At 40.6% G+C, this 17134-nt stretch overlaps 2 protein-coding genes across 2 annotated transcripts in view; one reads left to right on the top strand and one right to left on the bottom strand.

Annotated features, from left to right (window-relative positions):
• The window catches only part of ccdc186 (coiled-coil domain-containing protein 186), a 37041-nt gene extending 35347 nt beyond the window's left edge, over positions 1–1694 (bottom strand). The window contains exon 1 of the mRNA XM_071529851.1: positions 1588–1694. The gene's annotated coding sequence lies outside the window, so the exon portion shown is untranslated. The remainder of the gene's footprint in view (positions 1–1587) is intronic.
• Positions 1695–7228: 5534 nt separating this feature from the next.
• LOC139652696 (tudor domain-containing protein 1-like) lies at positions 7229–16428 on the top strand (the record flags this gene model as incomplete). The annotated part of the gene is made up of 12 exons (XM_071529859.1): positions 7229–7465; positions 10082–10142; positions 11683–11797; positions 11945–11999; positions 12203–12289; positions 12419–12601; positions 12734–12877; positions 13141–13309; positions 13471–13554; positions 14718–14894; positions 15101–15208; positions 16258–16428. Coding segments are annotated over exons 1-12 (1591 nt in total), but the record flags the coding sequence as incomplete, so codon positions are not given.
• Positions 16429–17134: the final 706 nt, after the last annotated feature.

Genomic DNA, 17134 nt, shown 5'->3' with positions numbered 1-17134 from the left:
TACCTAAAGAGTAACCAAAAGCTAAACATAACTCAAAGACATGCTCAACAGACACTCGGTCTCTCTCTTTGTCTCTCTCTCTAATACATAGTACAAGGTGTGGTGGTATCAACAACTGTGACAAAGTTCTAGTTCCACCTATAGGCTTGTGGTGCGAAACATAATCCAACCGATACAGGTGTAGGACAGGACCATTATACGCCCCTGGCACTTTCACCTTCAAAAGTTATCTCCTATCCACTCAGAAATCATAGTGAAGCACACAGGAGGGGAGTGTGAACTGTCTGAAGCATGTAGTGTAAGCTTTGACCAAGCTGTGATTTTCAGCACCTGCATCTGTAGTTTGCCTCTAAAAGTAGAAATGAGCAAATTTATTTTTTGGTGATCTTCTGTACCTGACAAAGGTATAAGAGTACAGGCAATATGTGCAAAGAGAGTCAATTCTCTACTCAGTTGGCCAATTTCTCATAATGGGCAGGAGGCCTAGTTATGAGTTTCTGTGCAGTATTAGGCTCAAATCTCCCAGATCAAACATTAAGCAGCTGAATATCATTCCCTTGAACTGAAAATAGCTCAGCCAGCATGCTCTGTGTTATTCATTGCTTCCAAAACGAAAGGCAAAGAGCTCCTCCAGAGAAGCTGGAAGCCAGGTAGATTTTTAACAGAGCCCTCTGGATTTCTTATTTCTTGAACAATGATATGTTATGAATAGGACCCCTGCCTCTGCAACACTATACCCTAATCCCACCAACACCTTCTCTCATGTGTTTCCTATAACAATCTCTCTTCTGTTTGAATAAAGAAAACTTATTCAGGGCAACTGAATCCCTACTGCCCTTTAAAAACAAAGATGGAGATGGAGTCTAACTATACAACTTGGAAGCCTTATGTTTGGAATCAGTCAATGGTGATAACTGAAACACACAGAGTTCACACACTCGTTTCCAGCAGTGAATGCACACGTAAACAACAGCAGCAACAAACATGCAATGATGATGATGCTCTTGTGACAGATGTCATCCCATGTAACGTTATCTGCGGAGCTAATGTAGACACATCTCACTGAAGCGTTAGTGCAAATGTTACTTAAAAAGACAAGACCCTGTGGCTATCCATGCCTATACTACTGAGATGGCAACGGCTAGCCAACTATTGTGTAGATAGCAGGCAGCAGGCCGACCTGCCATTTGTATTTACGCTGGATTTATTAACACTTCAATCCAGTTCATCCAGCCCAGCTAAAATGCGCTAGCTAGTTTAGCTAGCTAGTTTGTTAGCTACATTAAATAAGGCGTCAAAGAAATCATGTAAGCTAACATAAAATGCTCGCTGTTACACTGCAAATTAACGTTGGCTGCTTGAATTAAATTTTAAATGCAAACTGACATATGGCATGGTAGCGTCTGAAGAGTTCACTGGCTAACATTAGCTAGCTGTTAGCTACTGTACGATCAACACAGTTAAGGTTAGCTACATTGTCAGCTAGCATAGCTAACACTAAAAGCATCAGCTTGTTAACGATAATGACAAACATGTTTCTTAGATAACAGCCTAGTTAATACAGAGGGCAATTATATCTTCACCCACCGAATGCGAGAAACCCATTTGAAGTTAAATTTGGTGGCAGTCAGGTTATGTTGAACTTTGAGCTCGCTGACTGACCAGCTGATTACCCAGCAAGTCGCTTTGAGGTGACACATCAACAAATATGGCCACTGCAGGAAAAGAGATGTGGTGAAATAAGCCAATGACTGCCTAGTGTGTAGTGACGATAGTTTGACGCTGACACACGACGAGTAAAGCCCTCCTCCTTTTGAAAATTAAAAATGATAACAAATGAGTATGCATTACATAAAGGAAAGTAAACAACATAAAATTCGACAGATATGACACATACAGGTATACAAATTACTTTCGGTGTATTATTATAGGCTACAGAAAAAAAATGTTACAAATGTCTACAGCTTTCACAGCTTTTGGTTGTTTGATAACAGAACTATATTAATGTACTGTTCACATTCCTTGACAAATAGACCTACAATAAATTGAGGTTGTTATTTGGAATTTTGACATCTATATCAGGAAGAATTATTACATTTATTCCAAAGAATTGTTTTTCTTGCTTGGGACAGACATTGCGCTGCTCTCTGAAACAATCATGGCAGGTGGTCATGCTGGAGCTGACTGCTCCCTGGGAGAACTGGCTGGCAACAAGAGGAAGAGTGATAATAGTGACATAATAGTGACAAATACAAGGACAAGGTGAATGAGCGCCGCAGGCAGGGTTGATGTGTATGGTGTGTGCCCCAAGGTGGGCTCAAGGTAGGCTGCAGATGGTTCCCTGGCCAGCCATCAGGACCACTATGATACCTCACACTGGCTTCTACTTGGATTTAGAACTGATTTTACTGATCACTTTTAAAGCAATAAATGGCTTGGCCCATCTTGACATTTCACTGCCTGTGTGAGTGTAGTCTTAGATCAACAGTTAAAGCTCCTTTGACTCCTCTAAAGACTTTCTCAATTAATGACAAAAGGTGATTGAGTATTTGTGAAAATATCTTTCAAAATGCATCTGAATTTGACAAGCTTGCCTTTTTTTCATCTTTGTTTTATTCCTTTATTTATTAGCTATTATTATTATGGTGTTTGTAGTTTAAAGAAGAAATAGTAAGTATTACTATTAAGTCAGGATGGAAGAAGAAGCAGTAGCAGAAATATCAGGAAAAGATATGTTGCTATTCAAGCTCATTAAAAATGCACATTTAATTCCTTTAAATTCATGAAATATAATTCCTGCTGGACAGTTTTCATGGCAGGCATTAAAACATATTAAAACAAAAACACATGCTGCACAAACAGTTACTTCTACATAAAAGGAGTCGTCTCGACAGAAACAGTAATGTCATCTTTGACATTGAAGCAATCAATGGAAGTCTATATGTGCATTGTGCAATGGCCAACATGCATTTCATATTTAATAATTTCCAGACTCACTCTTCCTCTTGTTGCCAGCCAGTTCTCCCAGGGAGCAGTCAAGACCTGGAAAATACCAAGTTCTTTATCCATACATTTCCAGACTTTGCAGACCTGTGTAGGAACCCTGGAGAGAAGGAGAGAATCTCAAAAAAAATCTCAGAAAAACTCATCAGGAGAGGGAGAGGCACATGACTGACCCCCTCTGGACAAATGTAGGTAATACTTGCAATTTAAACTTCCAAAACCCAGTCCATAAGAATACATGAGCTACTGTATGTATCATCCTCCTGTCTTCATGGAGCAAACAGTCATATTGTAGTTCACCTTGGCAGATTGATCTTGGTGTCTTTGCAGTATCGAATATTGCGAAACGACCGCTGACACCCCCCCCCCCCACCGCAATATCGTATATCACAATATTTTGGCGGGACAGTATTGTGATACTCCCTCCACTTAATACTTAGTAGAAGCACCTTTTGTTTGATACCAGCAGTAAGTCCATTTGGATAAGTTTCTACTATAACTACTATCTGGATTTAGGAATTTTCTTCCATTTGTCTTTGGAGAAGACCTATATCCAAATGAAAGTGAAAAATGTCATTTAATTTTCATTTCATATATCAACTCAATAAAAACTGTATAATTTGAAAGGGAGTGTAGACTTTTGATATCCACAATATACAGCATATGTTGTTAAATGACACCTAGTCGCCCCCCTCCCGTACCGTATCTGCTCAGTGATCTGTTGTTGTGTGCGCTCAGCAGGGAAGCTGCTCCTCGATAACCTCCCTCTCCTTCAGCAGCTCTCTGTCCGCCTCATCAAGCAGCCGCTCAGTGGGCGAACGCTTCATTCTGCAGGGCACAGAAAGCACAGACCGTGAGTTAGTCATCTGCCTATCCTCATCCTCCCTTTTCACCTGGAGGTTTTAAACATCCCTGTTTCTCCTCAATCTCCATCCAAGATTTCTTTTTCAGTAGAGACCTGAGAACAAACAACATTCCTAAAAATGCCAAAGAAAACACACAATACACTTCTGTCACATTTCAGCAGTCAAATAGTCAGCAATATAGATTCTAAAATGTTATAAAAACATATAAAACTACATTACTAAAAGCAATTACAAACATTGCAGACAATGTGAGGTATCATTGCTTTAATATTATTGAGTTGGACAAGAAATTGTAATTTCAAAGTGCTTTACAGCCTGTTCCATTCATAAGGTGCATAGATGTAAGTCTACACTCTCCACTTGTCGTGTCTCAGGTAAGGTTCAAATTTAGCCTCCAGCCATCAGTGTTGTGCTCTGTCTGCCATGTGCCCTTGAGCAAGCCACATATTACATCCAATTTAATTTGCATCGTTGGCGATTCATTATTCTACCAATCTATTCTATTGTTATTCTATCCCATACCTCATCAGGTTCAAGGGCCTAACCAGCCTCACCCTCAACTACAGCAGTCAGGGTCGGTTAGGGAGGGCTGGCGTGTATTTGTGTTTGTATGTTTTGAATTGGTTGGTACCATGAAGAACAATCCATCCACACTACTTTGTATCAAGCCAGGGTGCCTAGTTCAATGTGCTTCACCCCAGTGTAACCTGTAGGCTGGAAAGTTTGGGATGAAGCTATTATGTATCTTGCTCTTATCATAGAGGCTGACTCTGGATCTGAACAACAGCCACGAGTCGGTGGATGAGGAGCTGCTGCAGCCGGTACTGACCTGTTCCAAGCTCCACTACCTACATGCCTGCCTTCCTACAGGTCAGCTTCGTGGATCGCTTGCTGCAGAACTGCCTAGAGAAGAAGACTGGCCTCAGGATCATCAAAGTATGGGAGGAGGAAGGGGGCAGAGTCGCATTAAAGCTGCCCTAGGCAAGATTATTATGTAAATATACACCCATCTTATCAGCCTAAATCACAAAGTGGGGCTGCAACAGAGAAGCGCATCCCATCCCCACAAACTGAGATCCTGTAGATTTGTCCTATTTGGTCAAAGTATAATTAAATATTATTTATTATTACCTTGCAAGTCCGGTTTTGGTGATTGCTCATGATGTTACTTGAACCGAAAGTTTATATGGTTCTCTGTAGTGAACGTGGAGGAAATTGAAGGCTTATAAAAACTTTCAACCCCATTGTATAATTTCAAAAGCGCATTGTCTTCCATATGAAAAATAAAGCAGTTTTTTTTATCAATTCCTGAAAAGTTGCCTTCTTGGAAAGTCAAGGTTTTCACCTGACAGCATCAATACATTCCCAAGGATGTAGTGGAGGGTAAACCCACCAAGACTCTGTTCACTCAGCTTCATGGTAAGTAGCATCAAACTCTCCTTACTCTGCCCCCTGTACATCTGTATCTACACCAACAACTGAGGAGGAGGATGTTTGGCTGGAGGAGGTTTATTCCCGCTACAGACAGCTCATCAGGACTGAGCTCTAATTTGTTGCTCGCAACTTCTTCGTGCCCTGAAACACCGACCAAAGCAGGGGTGGGGTGGACGTTTCAAGCAGCCAAATCCCAAGAATGTTGTATTAAAAGTTAATACAGTTACTAAAAACTATGAAAAGGTAGCACATCTCAAATTTCCGGAGTCAAGGAGGACAAAATACTAACATTTCACTTATTTATTTGGCTCATATCACAATAGAAAAATGTTTACGCGTTTCGGCACAGAGCCTTCTTCAGAGCGTTTGAGCTATACAGGTTCAATTTTAATACAGTTACTGCAAAACAAAACAAAAGCTCCCATGTCTTCTTTGTATACCATCATGACATACAGCACTCATTTATTGATGAGAAAAATGTATTGCTTGCACTGACCCTTCACATCAGAGCAGAGTGTATCCTGGCCTTACTTGTTGATGTGAGTGGTGAGTTGCTGGACCTCGGTGTGGAGGTGGGACTGTGCCGGGGCGTGCCAGCGCAAGCCCTCTTTGGCGGGCCTCTGGCTACAGGCAATGTGGGCGTGTCCAGCCCTTTTCGACTGGGGTGGCCGAGGTGGGGCACAGACTCAATACAGGGTGGCACTGAGCGTGGCATTTAGGAAGGATGTATGCAGGTCCCACTGCTGTGTGGGTGTTGTTGTGTTGAAAGGACGTGTTTTAATCACTTTTTGGATTCAACTGTATTTGTATTTAGTATTTTTGTATTTGTATACTTTATTATCCCCGTGGGGAAATTTGTCCTCTGCATTTGACCCATCCTATACACACACTAGGGGCAGCCACAGTACAGGACTAACAGGACCAACTCCAGTTCTTTTGCCAGTGCCTTGGTCAGGGGCACTGACAGGAGTATTAACCCTAACATACATGTCTTTGATGGTGGGAGGAAACCGGAGCACCCGGCGGAAACCCACACAAACACGGTGAGAACATGCAAACTCCACACAGAAAGCACCTGGGACGGACTGGGGTTAGGCTTAGGCTAACCACTGAGCCACCGTGCCGTGCCTGTTGGAGATTGTTTGCCCTGTGTGCTTGTAGCGTTTCTATTGGACCGCAGCACTCCCTGCTATCTGGAGGTGTGAAAGCTCTACAGTGAATTAAGTGATCAATTTTGAACACAAGGCCCAGGTTGAACAAAAGAATTATCCATAATGTTTTCAAGCATCACTATCTACTGTATGCATATGAAAAATGTAGGCTACTAATATTACCTCTAGGTTTTTATCTTCATTTGCTGCATTTATGTTTGCCATTCAGTTTGGTCAGACATACTTTTTTTGTCATACTAAAAGATCCCTGGTTTGGTTTTCTCTCCCTTTGCAACCCTTTGCCACCTCCTAGACACGCCCTTGCTCAATGGCTCTGCTTGACCTAATCATGCTATTGCGCATGCGCGAATCTTAACCTCGAAGCCAACACGTGGACTTGGGTAAAAAAAATTGGTATAACGACTGTACAATAAGAATAAGAATACATAAAATGTCCATAATGTAATTTAAACATCGTTTTATTTGTTTTGGTCGTATTTTCGTTGTGACTTGTAGTTTATTTGAATTTGCTCTCTTAATTTTGGCTTGATTAGCCAATGTCAGCGAAGTCATTTTGTATTAGCTAACGGCTAATAGTAACGTTAACCTTTAGGAAGTGCACATACACTTGATCTGGCAAGAATACGATTAAATACTTGCCATTATAGTTGGCACTGCCTTTTCAATAGTGCTATAGTGGAGCTTTTCCTTGTCATATTGATTTGCTAACTATCTGAAATTTCTATAATTTTAGTAGTCTCGTTATCGGCCGCCATGAATCGTTCATTTTCTCCATCCATGGTTCGACCCAACCGGCCTTTGAGGAGACCTTCATCCATGCCCGGCGGTGCTCCCATCGTCCTGGCTCCCCCAAGACTTCCCACATCGCCCGGCCCAACATTTCCGCGGCCTCCGACAGCCAGCTTGACACATGGTACCCATGCCTCCATTATCGGACAGCTAGATCCATTATGGGACACGTCCTGCCTGACGTGCTTCTCTGTTAATTTTGTCAGTTTGTACGAAACAACTCCAAACAGTCACGATAACGATATAATATGTATTTCGTTCCGTTCAACATAATTCAGTCTTGACATGATTTTAAGATACATTAGATACATACAAGTGTTTAGCCCGTGATTTTAACGTTTGACGGGCTTAAATGTCAAGTGGAAGAAATGCCTTGCTAGAGTTAGCAAAATAGTCCGTTAATGGACCTAATGGCGTTTGCAAAACAGGTCTTTCTGTGCCATCCTCAAAAAGACAACGCTTTCGACAGATCTATTCACTGTACAGTCCTTGCACACCAAAGTGTCATGATGACCTGTCAAGGCCTTTTTTTGACATTCAGATTTTTTGTCTTTGGTGAATGTTGTAGCTTGTTACTTAAGAGACCAGAGTTCCCAGATGGTGCCATGACAGCAGTGAGCTAACTATTTACACTGTTGAATAAGTGGAAAATTCAACAACTGGAAATGTGTTTCACAGTGGAAAACATTGAGTCTCAGGTGGACTTGATCAGTAATCAAGGTGAGAAACCACAAGAGGCCCAAACATACTAAATACAGCAACTGACACACTCCTCCTTAGATGCTTCTGTGTTGCACAGCAATGAAGTGTTGACAGCACTGGCGTCTGCATTTCACCACTGCAATGGCTAACATTAATATGTTTGCCTGGAATGATAAAACGTAAAAGATTAAATGTTCCATGTGCTGCTGTACAGTTTGCTTGTTTGAGTTTAAAAACTTTGTCCATACCAGGGTTTTGCGCAGCATAAATGTGTCTTTGGAGGTTCCCCTGTAGTGAGGGCCAGTGCCCATGGTTGGCGTTTGTAATTTCCAATTCAAAAGTGTTTCAACAAAAACTATTCATCATTATCAATGCTTTTGCCTGATTAGGGTTACACCACCTCTCCTCCTCCACAACTGCAGATATTTATGCTATTGATTTAGCTTAGTCGGTTCATTAACTGATTTCAAACTGATTTTAAATAACAGAACAAGCATTGAACTGCTTTCACCGGCTTGACCAGCATGCAACTTTGGGGGTCATGTAGCTACCGTTGCTGTTTTTAGCCAAGCCAGCAACACAGTGGGAGGTCCCGCCTACAAGGCCAATGAGGAGTGACCCGTACTTGCGCAGAGGCCTTATTTAATGAATCGATAGGAGCTAACTTTAGCTGCAGAGTTACCTTGAAACTGGCTGTTCCTGAGGCGTACTGTACATGCCATGGCAACTTAAGAGGAAGTTGGGGCAAAAAGATCCCCCTAATTATTTGCACCTGGTTATGGAAGCTGTTCAATCCTCATCCGTTTCCTCTTTGCTGATACCTTCGACAATAATGGCATTTAAAGAGATTAGATGCCTTAATATTCTCATATTGGCGTTTATTTAAAATATTGTGTAAATACAACATGATCTGCATAACTGCACTTTGTGTTACATTCATATGAAAAGTGCTTTACAAAAACTATTATTGTTGTAGTCTAACTGTACAAGACACCGTACAACTGTACAAGATTTGATAACATTCCATAATTAACGTTACAGCAAATGTTACAGTATAATCATCTGGATCTAGTGACAATCATTACTTTCTTTGCAACAACGGCTCTCAGTGCATTGTGGAGTTCACTGGGCGTCAGGTAACTGAAGAGGTACCTGTGTAGGGAATGGGGTTTAAGCACAACCCCTTTGGAATGGAATGAAGCCGAGATGTCTGCTGGCATTTCTTCTGCGTAATGAATTGGTGTCGCCTCGTTTACTCATGCTCTCAGCTATCAAAACATACTAAGTAGTGTTTTTTTCCCCTTTTAAGTTCCTCATTATTTTCACTTTGGCCCTGGCAGCTGCAAAAAAATCCTTATGCTGGAAAATCTCTGCATATAGTTGTGCAGTTATTGTGTTACCTTAAGTATTTTTTCTGAAAATAGGGAATGGTTACTGTGGCTCCATAAACCTCACAAAAACAGCAATTTTGGTCCTCTGTTGACACTCCCAAAATCAAAGAGAGCAGGTGGGTCAAGGTGGTATGCTGTACCACATGACACTTCTACTGTGCGTTGGGCCATTGAAAACTGTTTTTATGTTTAAAGATTTGTGTGTTTCTGCCTTAAGTATGTGACACTTATGCAGAGGCTAGTTTTTTTTTTTTAATTAAATGCCAAAGTAAATCTAGCAGAAGTTGGAATGTCTGGTCTGGTGCATGAAAATGAGGATACTTGCTCAAAGAATCAGTGAATGGTAAAGGCCTTGACAGATCAGCTGTGCCTGCCAGTGTGTACTGGGGCATGTTTTTGTTGCCATAAAACTGCGCCAAAAGCATCATTTAACCTATTTGTGGGGAAGCATCACACTACGGAGAGGTGCTGGACTGTGAAGTGAACTCCCTGATAATCTGCAGCCACTTGTCAGTAGTAAATGACATAATTTGACCTGAAATAAATATATTTTCTTCTTTGCAGGAGATACACAATTGTTGATCGGCATGGATAAGTCTGTAGTATGTATCAAACTTATGTTTACAATGCTTTAATATTGGCAAAATCAGTATGTCCTTTTAAAATGAAAGTCTCTCCTCAGTGCCATTTTTTTTTTAAATTAAGTTTTATTCTGCCTTCTCAGTTGATGGGATCCATGCCTCCAGCAGTGACTGTGAAGTTTTGCAACTACTGTGGTCAGCAAGGTAAATGTCGTCACCCTAAAAATAACAGGGCAAAACCATTTTCAGGAGCAATTTGTCAGAATGTATTCAAAGCCCCTGCAGTCCAGAAAAGATCCATCTTTGTGTGGTGTGATTGGTCATCACAGGGATTGGCAATTATGTACCATGGAGTGCCAAGAGTATGCAGGTTTTTGTTGCAATTCATAACTATACCAGGTGACTTCACCTAAGCCCTCCATGGCATGTGTTTCCCTCTCTCTGGTTCATTATTAGGTGCTGGGGATGGAGAACCTCAATAAGAACTTGGCTCTGTGTTAGGGCTGAACAATAAATCAAAATTTTATCGAAATCGCAATATGGCCTACTGCAATTTTCAAATCGCAGGAGGCGCAGTATTTGTTAAAGGTGAAATGTGTGTCAAAATACCATTTTAAATTAAATGTGTGCTGCAGAGAAACATCTTTGTTTGGTACAGATCCCTGCAAAAATCACACCATAATCATTTTAATACGTTTTTCAATGAAAATGAGAGTAATGATGTAAAAATTATCATTCCCTCTAATATCGCAAATCATATCGCAATTGCAATATCAGTCAAAATAATCTCAATTAGATATTTTTTCAAAATTGTTCAGCCCTACTCTGTGTGTGTTAGTGTGAGGATGTACGAACAGGATGAGCCCAAATGAGATGCTAGATCGTGTTGAGATTGGATGTGCGAGCGTGTGTATATTTATTGTTGCTCTGCCCCACTCCAATAATGCGCACCCACCAAGCATCTAAAAAGCGCTAGCACACTATGAAATGGATCGGTTATTATATTCCAAACTTCAGTATGTAACGTGGAGGACATAATGCTGATTAGCTGTTGGGATCAATCTACTTGAACGTTTGAATTCTCCTCCAAGTCACATCTCAGAAATGCCAAGATACGTTTTTGTTATTTTGTGTGTATTGGTGTGAAAAGGCCTAATGCATGCCTGAAACCTGAAAAAATTGAATTAGGAATTCATCTTCTGTTCAACATTAAAAAAGTGACAATGTTAAGAAAGAAACAGGTTTTATAATGTCACATGTAGCTTCTTTATTTACTGATTTTAATGATGTCCCTCCACCATGGTACATGTTTTGTAGAGTGTATGGAGATATATTTCTTGTAAACACAATAACTAAAGAACAATACATGATAGAAACTCTGTACTTACACCACAGGTTCCCTCTATAGTAGATGATCTGATTAGATTTTGAAGCACCTTGCTGCATAAATGTGCATATTAATGAGTAAAAACCTTTCTTGAAACTGCTGTAACTCCTTAATGCTTTAAGATGCAGAGTTCATATTAAAACCATCCATGTGTTATGTGAAAACAAGTATGTTGACAGAGACCTATTTGCAAATGAATGCATTCATTGGCTTAATGACCTCATAAGCATATCTGGTTATGTTTAATGTATCATGGTGATTATGGCGGGACATTAGGCAATTCGCGTGCCTCTTGTTACTTTTGAATTTATATTTGTTTCTGTAAGCAATTTCTAAATTACCAGTGTTGTCTGACAGGGAATTTTCGATGCATGCGCTGCAAGAAAATGTCCTACTGCTCTGTGCTGTGTCAGACAGAAGACTGGAAGGCACACAGACACGTGTGCGTGTCCACCACTCCAGATCCTGTAAAGTAAGTTGGTGCAGTCCTGAGGGCCAGGGGTTTTCTGTTGTTACATTTATTATGAATGACTAAGATTAGACAGTACTAAGAGTTCAAACAGGACATTTTGTGTTATCACCAAAAAAAGTGCACTCACACACTTTTCTTAATCTAAAGGGAAACCACAGCTTCGCCAATGATGGGAGACAGAACAAGCCTGCTAGAGCCAAAGGTAATGCCAGTGGGACTGTGGTTTCCTGAAGAGAATAAAAGCTTCTAGCTCTGTTAAAGTGCGAGGGCTGTACTTGGTACAGTGTTGTCAAGATTTGTACCACCTTGTATGTACATCAGTTTATATGCTCAGGTATGTTTCATATACTCTGAAACAACCATATATGAAAGATTTGTATCTCAAACTTGGTTTTACTACATCAGGTGAACCACAGTGATGCATCCAGCCTCCAGAGGGTCTATTTGAAGGACTTGGAGATGAATAAAATCACTAAAGGAACAGACATCCAGGTACTCCGAGCCCAGTTTACTTCCACTGTAAAGTCTGTTTCGATTAATGTTGTAATGAAATATCAACCAGCAAAGTCTTTTTGTTATAGTTGTGTTCATTTTGTATATGTGTGTGTTTTATTTTTTCAGGCATCTGTAGTAGAGCTCCACAGCCCTGGCAGGTTTTTCCTTCTTGTCCAGAGCCCTGAGCTGCTGAAGACGCTGGATAGCATCAGCATGGACCTGCAGAAGACCTACAGTGGCTGCACCTCAGTGACGGCATACACACCCAACCTGGGGGAGGTCTGCGCTGTTCAGTTCTCCCGTGATTTGGTGAGCAGAGGCCATCACCAGCAATCTGACAAGATACTAGTGCTAGTATGCGCATTGGCTCAGTCAGCCAGGCTGTGTCACTTGTGTTTGCTCTCTTGCACTCACTCTGTCTCTTTCTCTATCTATGTGTAGAACTGGTACCGAGGCCTGGTTCAATCAGTGGCTGCTGACCAAAAGACAGCTAACATCCTTTACATTGATTTTGGCAATGAGGAGGATGTCGCTGTGGACAGGATCAAGCCCCTGGCTGCTAATATCCAGCTTGTCCCTCCCTGTGTGAGTGCACGTCTACACCGTTCACATGGCTTAGATGTTTTTTCTTTTCTACCTCAAGCTTCCATTGGGAACATTGGGGGTGTCAAATAATTTTTTTTGTCCTGTGAATTTTTTTTGACACTGATCACCATCCATAACTCTCAATCTCCTACTGCCTCCAAGCAAGATGTCTTTTCAACAAATACCACTGAGTTAAACATTTGCCATTTCAAATCTGTAGCTTCTGGCATAATGACACTAGCACTTAGATCTATTTCCTCCAGGCGGTGGAGTGCTGTGTCGCTGGGGTGGTGCCACCGAGTGACAACTGGACGGGCGAGTGCTGTATTGCGGTGAGACAGCTTGTGGTCGGCAAGAGTGTGACGGTTAGTGTGGTGGACACACTGGAGAGCGGTCGCATCCATGCTGTGGATATCCTGCTCTCCTCCATGGGTAAGTTATACAGGCTCAGGTTACTTCATGTGACAGTAACGTGACTGTAAGATAAGGAATGTGCAAAAGTTGATTATTTCCTGAAAAACTATTTAAATATTCAACTAACAAATAGTCTGTTACTATCTCCCACCTCCTCCACCCTCCCTCTTTTTTTTTAGGCAAGCAGCTGAGCACATTCCTCATTGACCACGGTTATGCAGTCAAGGAAGCAACCAATGTAAAACCGACTGAGCAAGATATAAGTGAGCCAACTTCATCAGCACATGCTCATCACATTGGCAAATGAGTTTGCGCACCAGGGCTGCATGCTTATGGATAAAAAAAAGATAATCCCGTTTATTCTTCTTAATGCTGTAATCAGGATTATTGGTTTTAATGAATTTGGGAACAAAATTGGGGAGAATCACTGTGCAGCGTTTCTGTTACAGATGTTTGTGGAGTTTGAAAAGGGCAAGGAGGGGATGCTGCAGCAACCTGAGCTTTCTTACGCTCATACTGGATATTGTGATTATTGGAGATGTAAGATGTTGGTCATATTACTTTAAGGTGCAGCAACAACTCTAAGACAAAGCTTGCATAGCATCTGTGTTTATTTGACATCATCTGGTTTGTGAGGTAAATATTGCTAAATGAGGCATGATGATCTTTTTTTCAGTGGCTAAATTGATCTTATGTTTGCACTTGGAGGACAGATTTGCCTCTGATCAGTGGGTTTATCCATTTACTTGATGTTTGGACTCATGAAATGCCAGCTCATTATTCAGTTTTGGATGTGCAGTGCTTGAAGTTCAAGTGCTACGCTTATGATCTGTCCTACTAGTTACATGGGCAGTTCTGTTTCTGTTATCCACATGCATGCTCAAGTCACGTAGAAAGGCAGATGTAAATGGAGACAAATAACGCTGTATGTGATTGATTGCAGTGCACATGGAGGAGCATTAATGGGAGCACTTGATTTTATATTACCGTTCTAAATTAAATATGCACATATCCTTGACTTGTACGATTGATTGTGGATAATAAAATTGCATCGTGATTACACATGATTAATTATGCAGCCCCACGTAACAGAGGTGATGAGGAATTGGGATAACTGTTCTTTAGGCACATCATTTTTTGCTCTGATGTCAATAGTGAGGGAATAGATTTAACAGTGTCAAATATATGCCGATAATGTTAAATATTTTGACTTGTCTAGAATTCTAAAATACAGAGTTCTTGCATTAGAGTTTCTTCAGTAAAGTAAATGTGAAAATTTAAATAACATTTAAGCCATAGTGCAAATGTTTTTTGTCTTTTTTTTATCTATCCATTTATTTTTTTCTGATCAGGACAAACACCTTCACTATTCATATTTCATGTAGGAGTCATTCTTGTGAAGTTAACGTTTTTTGTTTTTTTTCAGACGCCTTTGTGAGCGCCTCCTTGGAAAACTTCAAGCGTCTCTCCATTGGGAAGGATAACAACACGTGGGCCCAGCCACCGGAGCCGCTGACCCAGGCACTGGGTGACTCCTTCTCTGTTGTGGTCACCCACCTCCAGTCACCCCATGACGTCATCTGCCAGAAGGTGGAGAATGCCAGTGAGTAGCATCTGGTCTGGTAAACATACAGCTAAACCTCTCGACCTGGGTGCATCATGCATCTTGAAATTGGATGATATTGAGAATAACAGAGTGTTTTTGCACAAAGCCTGACTGAGGTAATAATATTTGTTATATAACAAATACATGATCTGTGATCCTGACTGGACTTGAGGACTAAATTTTCGAGAGCTTGTGGTTTGCAGGTGTGATCCAGGAGCTGCAGCTGAAGCTGAGGGAGCACTGCTGTCAGGTCCAAGCCACTCAGAACTTCAGACCAGCACCTGGCACTGCTTGCTGCGCCCAGTTCTCGGGTACAACACACATGTACACATTTAGATATATCATAGATAGATATGTGTCTTTCTCCTGCTGCAACAGACATGTAAGAGCAGCCACAGTAACTCACTGCTTGTGTAGAGAATATGGTATGGTATGTTATACAGTAATGTCAAACTGGCTAATGTTATGTATATATTTGTGGGGGACATTAAATGGAATTTAAAACTGCCTATAATGCAAATATCTTAGGTATATTAGAGTGCATAAAGGCTTTCTGGAGGGCATCGATGCTGTATTTGACTTACAAATACACACAGATGTATGTTTGTGGTTTTCAAATGCAAATAATAACTTTTAGCAAATAACCTCTGAACTTAACCTTGTGTATTGAAGATTCACAGCTGTCTAATTAATCTTTTACACTGCATGTATTCATGCTTTTGAAATTATGTTTCTTGTGCTGTCTCCCAAAAATACACAATGTTCTTGTATTTTAGCTAAGTAAGTAAATACTGGCCACACAGAGTTGAAACTGTTAACATTCTTCTCATTTAATAAGATTAAGTTGATCAAAGATTTAGTTTTGCCAAAAGATCTGTGTATTTCTTTTTGAGTTGTATTGATGTGGGGCCACATTCACGAAGGCCTTGAGGCTGAAAGTTGCTCCAACTAGTCAAATCAAAAATAATGTAAATTCTACAAAGATACAGCATGTGTTGCTTTAAAGTATTTCTAGAAGAACATTCAAACAGAAGTTCTTGGTATTTAGAATTATTTAGGAGTGGTGGAGAGGATAGACATATGAATTGTCCAAAATATGTGTGATCTAATATAACTACCCACACAAAGATTGTTTGCAATAGTTAAATTAATGTTTGCCTAGTTTTATTTTGACTACTAGAAATATCATCAACCAATTCTAGTGGATGAATTCCCTAGCAACAAAGACTAGCCAACTATTGCTTTGAGCAGCTTTGTAAGTACTGTAGCATATTAGAGGAAATTAGATTTATAAGTACCTTTTAGAGGCTTACAGCAGACCTGCTTTATGAATCTAGGCTGACCTGTGTATTTCTTCCAGAGGACAACCAGTGGTACAGGGCTAAAGTGCTGGCCTATTCATCCGAGGAACGCGTTTGTATCGGCTACATTGATTTTGGCAACTCTGAGGAGGTGGAGCTCAGTCGCCTGCGGCCCCTCAGCGGCCCACTGCTGGCCGTGCCCATGCAGACTATCCCGTGTGCTCTAGCAGGTAATATCCCCACTGTCCAAGTCCTTTGAATGGTTAGAGGTTGTATTGAACAGTAGTATAGTTGTCTCCTGAAAGTCACCTTTAGGTTTCCTTGCATTACTGTATCTGCTTTAAACTCCTCCTGGCTAAGTTTCTTAAAAATGACTTGATACTCTCAGAGGGTGGAAAATGTCTTGACCTTTACATTTGAGTCTCCCTTTATGAGACCATTGGGGCTACAGATTGTAATGGCAATTGTTACTACTTTTTTTTTTTGATGAGCAATGTGTTTGAGAAAATGCTACAATTAGTGACTTTGCAAACTGGGAATCTGGAGGTGTACCTTGTCTGAAGGCGCTAAAACACCCTCACGCCATCTTAATGCTGTTTAGTCTTCCAGAGTGTCTTTAATAAAGGGCCATGATTTGTGAATAGGGTTGCAAAGGGGTGGAAAATTTCCGGTAAATTTCCGGAAAGTTTCTGGTAAATTTCCATGGGAAGTTAAGCTGGGGAATTTTGGAAATATTCAATTTGGAAACTTTCCATGGGAATTGAGGGTAATTTAATGGAAAGGTATCATATCCAAGCATAAATATTTGTTTTGTTATAAGCAGACATCCATCCAAAATAATACAATTAAAACAGATTTATTTGTAAGTAGAACTTTATCAAGTGTTAAATATTTTATTGAACAATCAATTCTTTCATTGAAGAACAAAAACATGAA

The sequence above is a fragment of the Centroberyx affinis genome, unplaced genomic scaffold, assembly GCF_046629955.1.
Source record: "Centroberyx affinis isolate AG114_WGS23_722 - 3 ecotype Tasmania unplaced genomic scaffold, CSIRO-AGI_Caff_v1 ptg001843l_1, whole genome shotgun sequence".
Taxonomy (NCBI): Eukaryota; Metazoa; Chordata; class Actinopteri; order Beryciformes; family Berycidae; genus Centroberyx; species Centroberyx affinis.
Note: the sequence above shows the minus strand (reverse complement) of the source record. Positions and strands in the feature narration are given on the sequence as shown.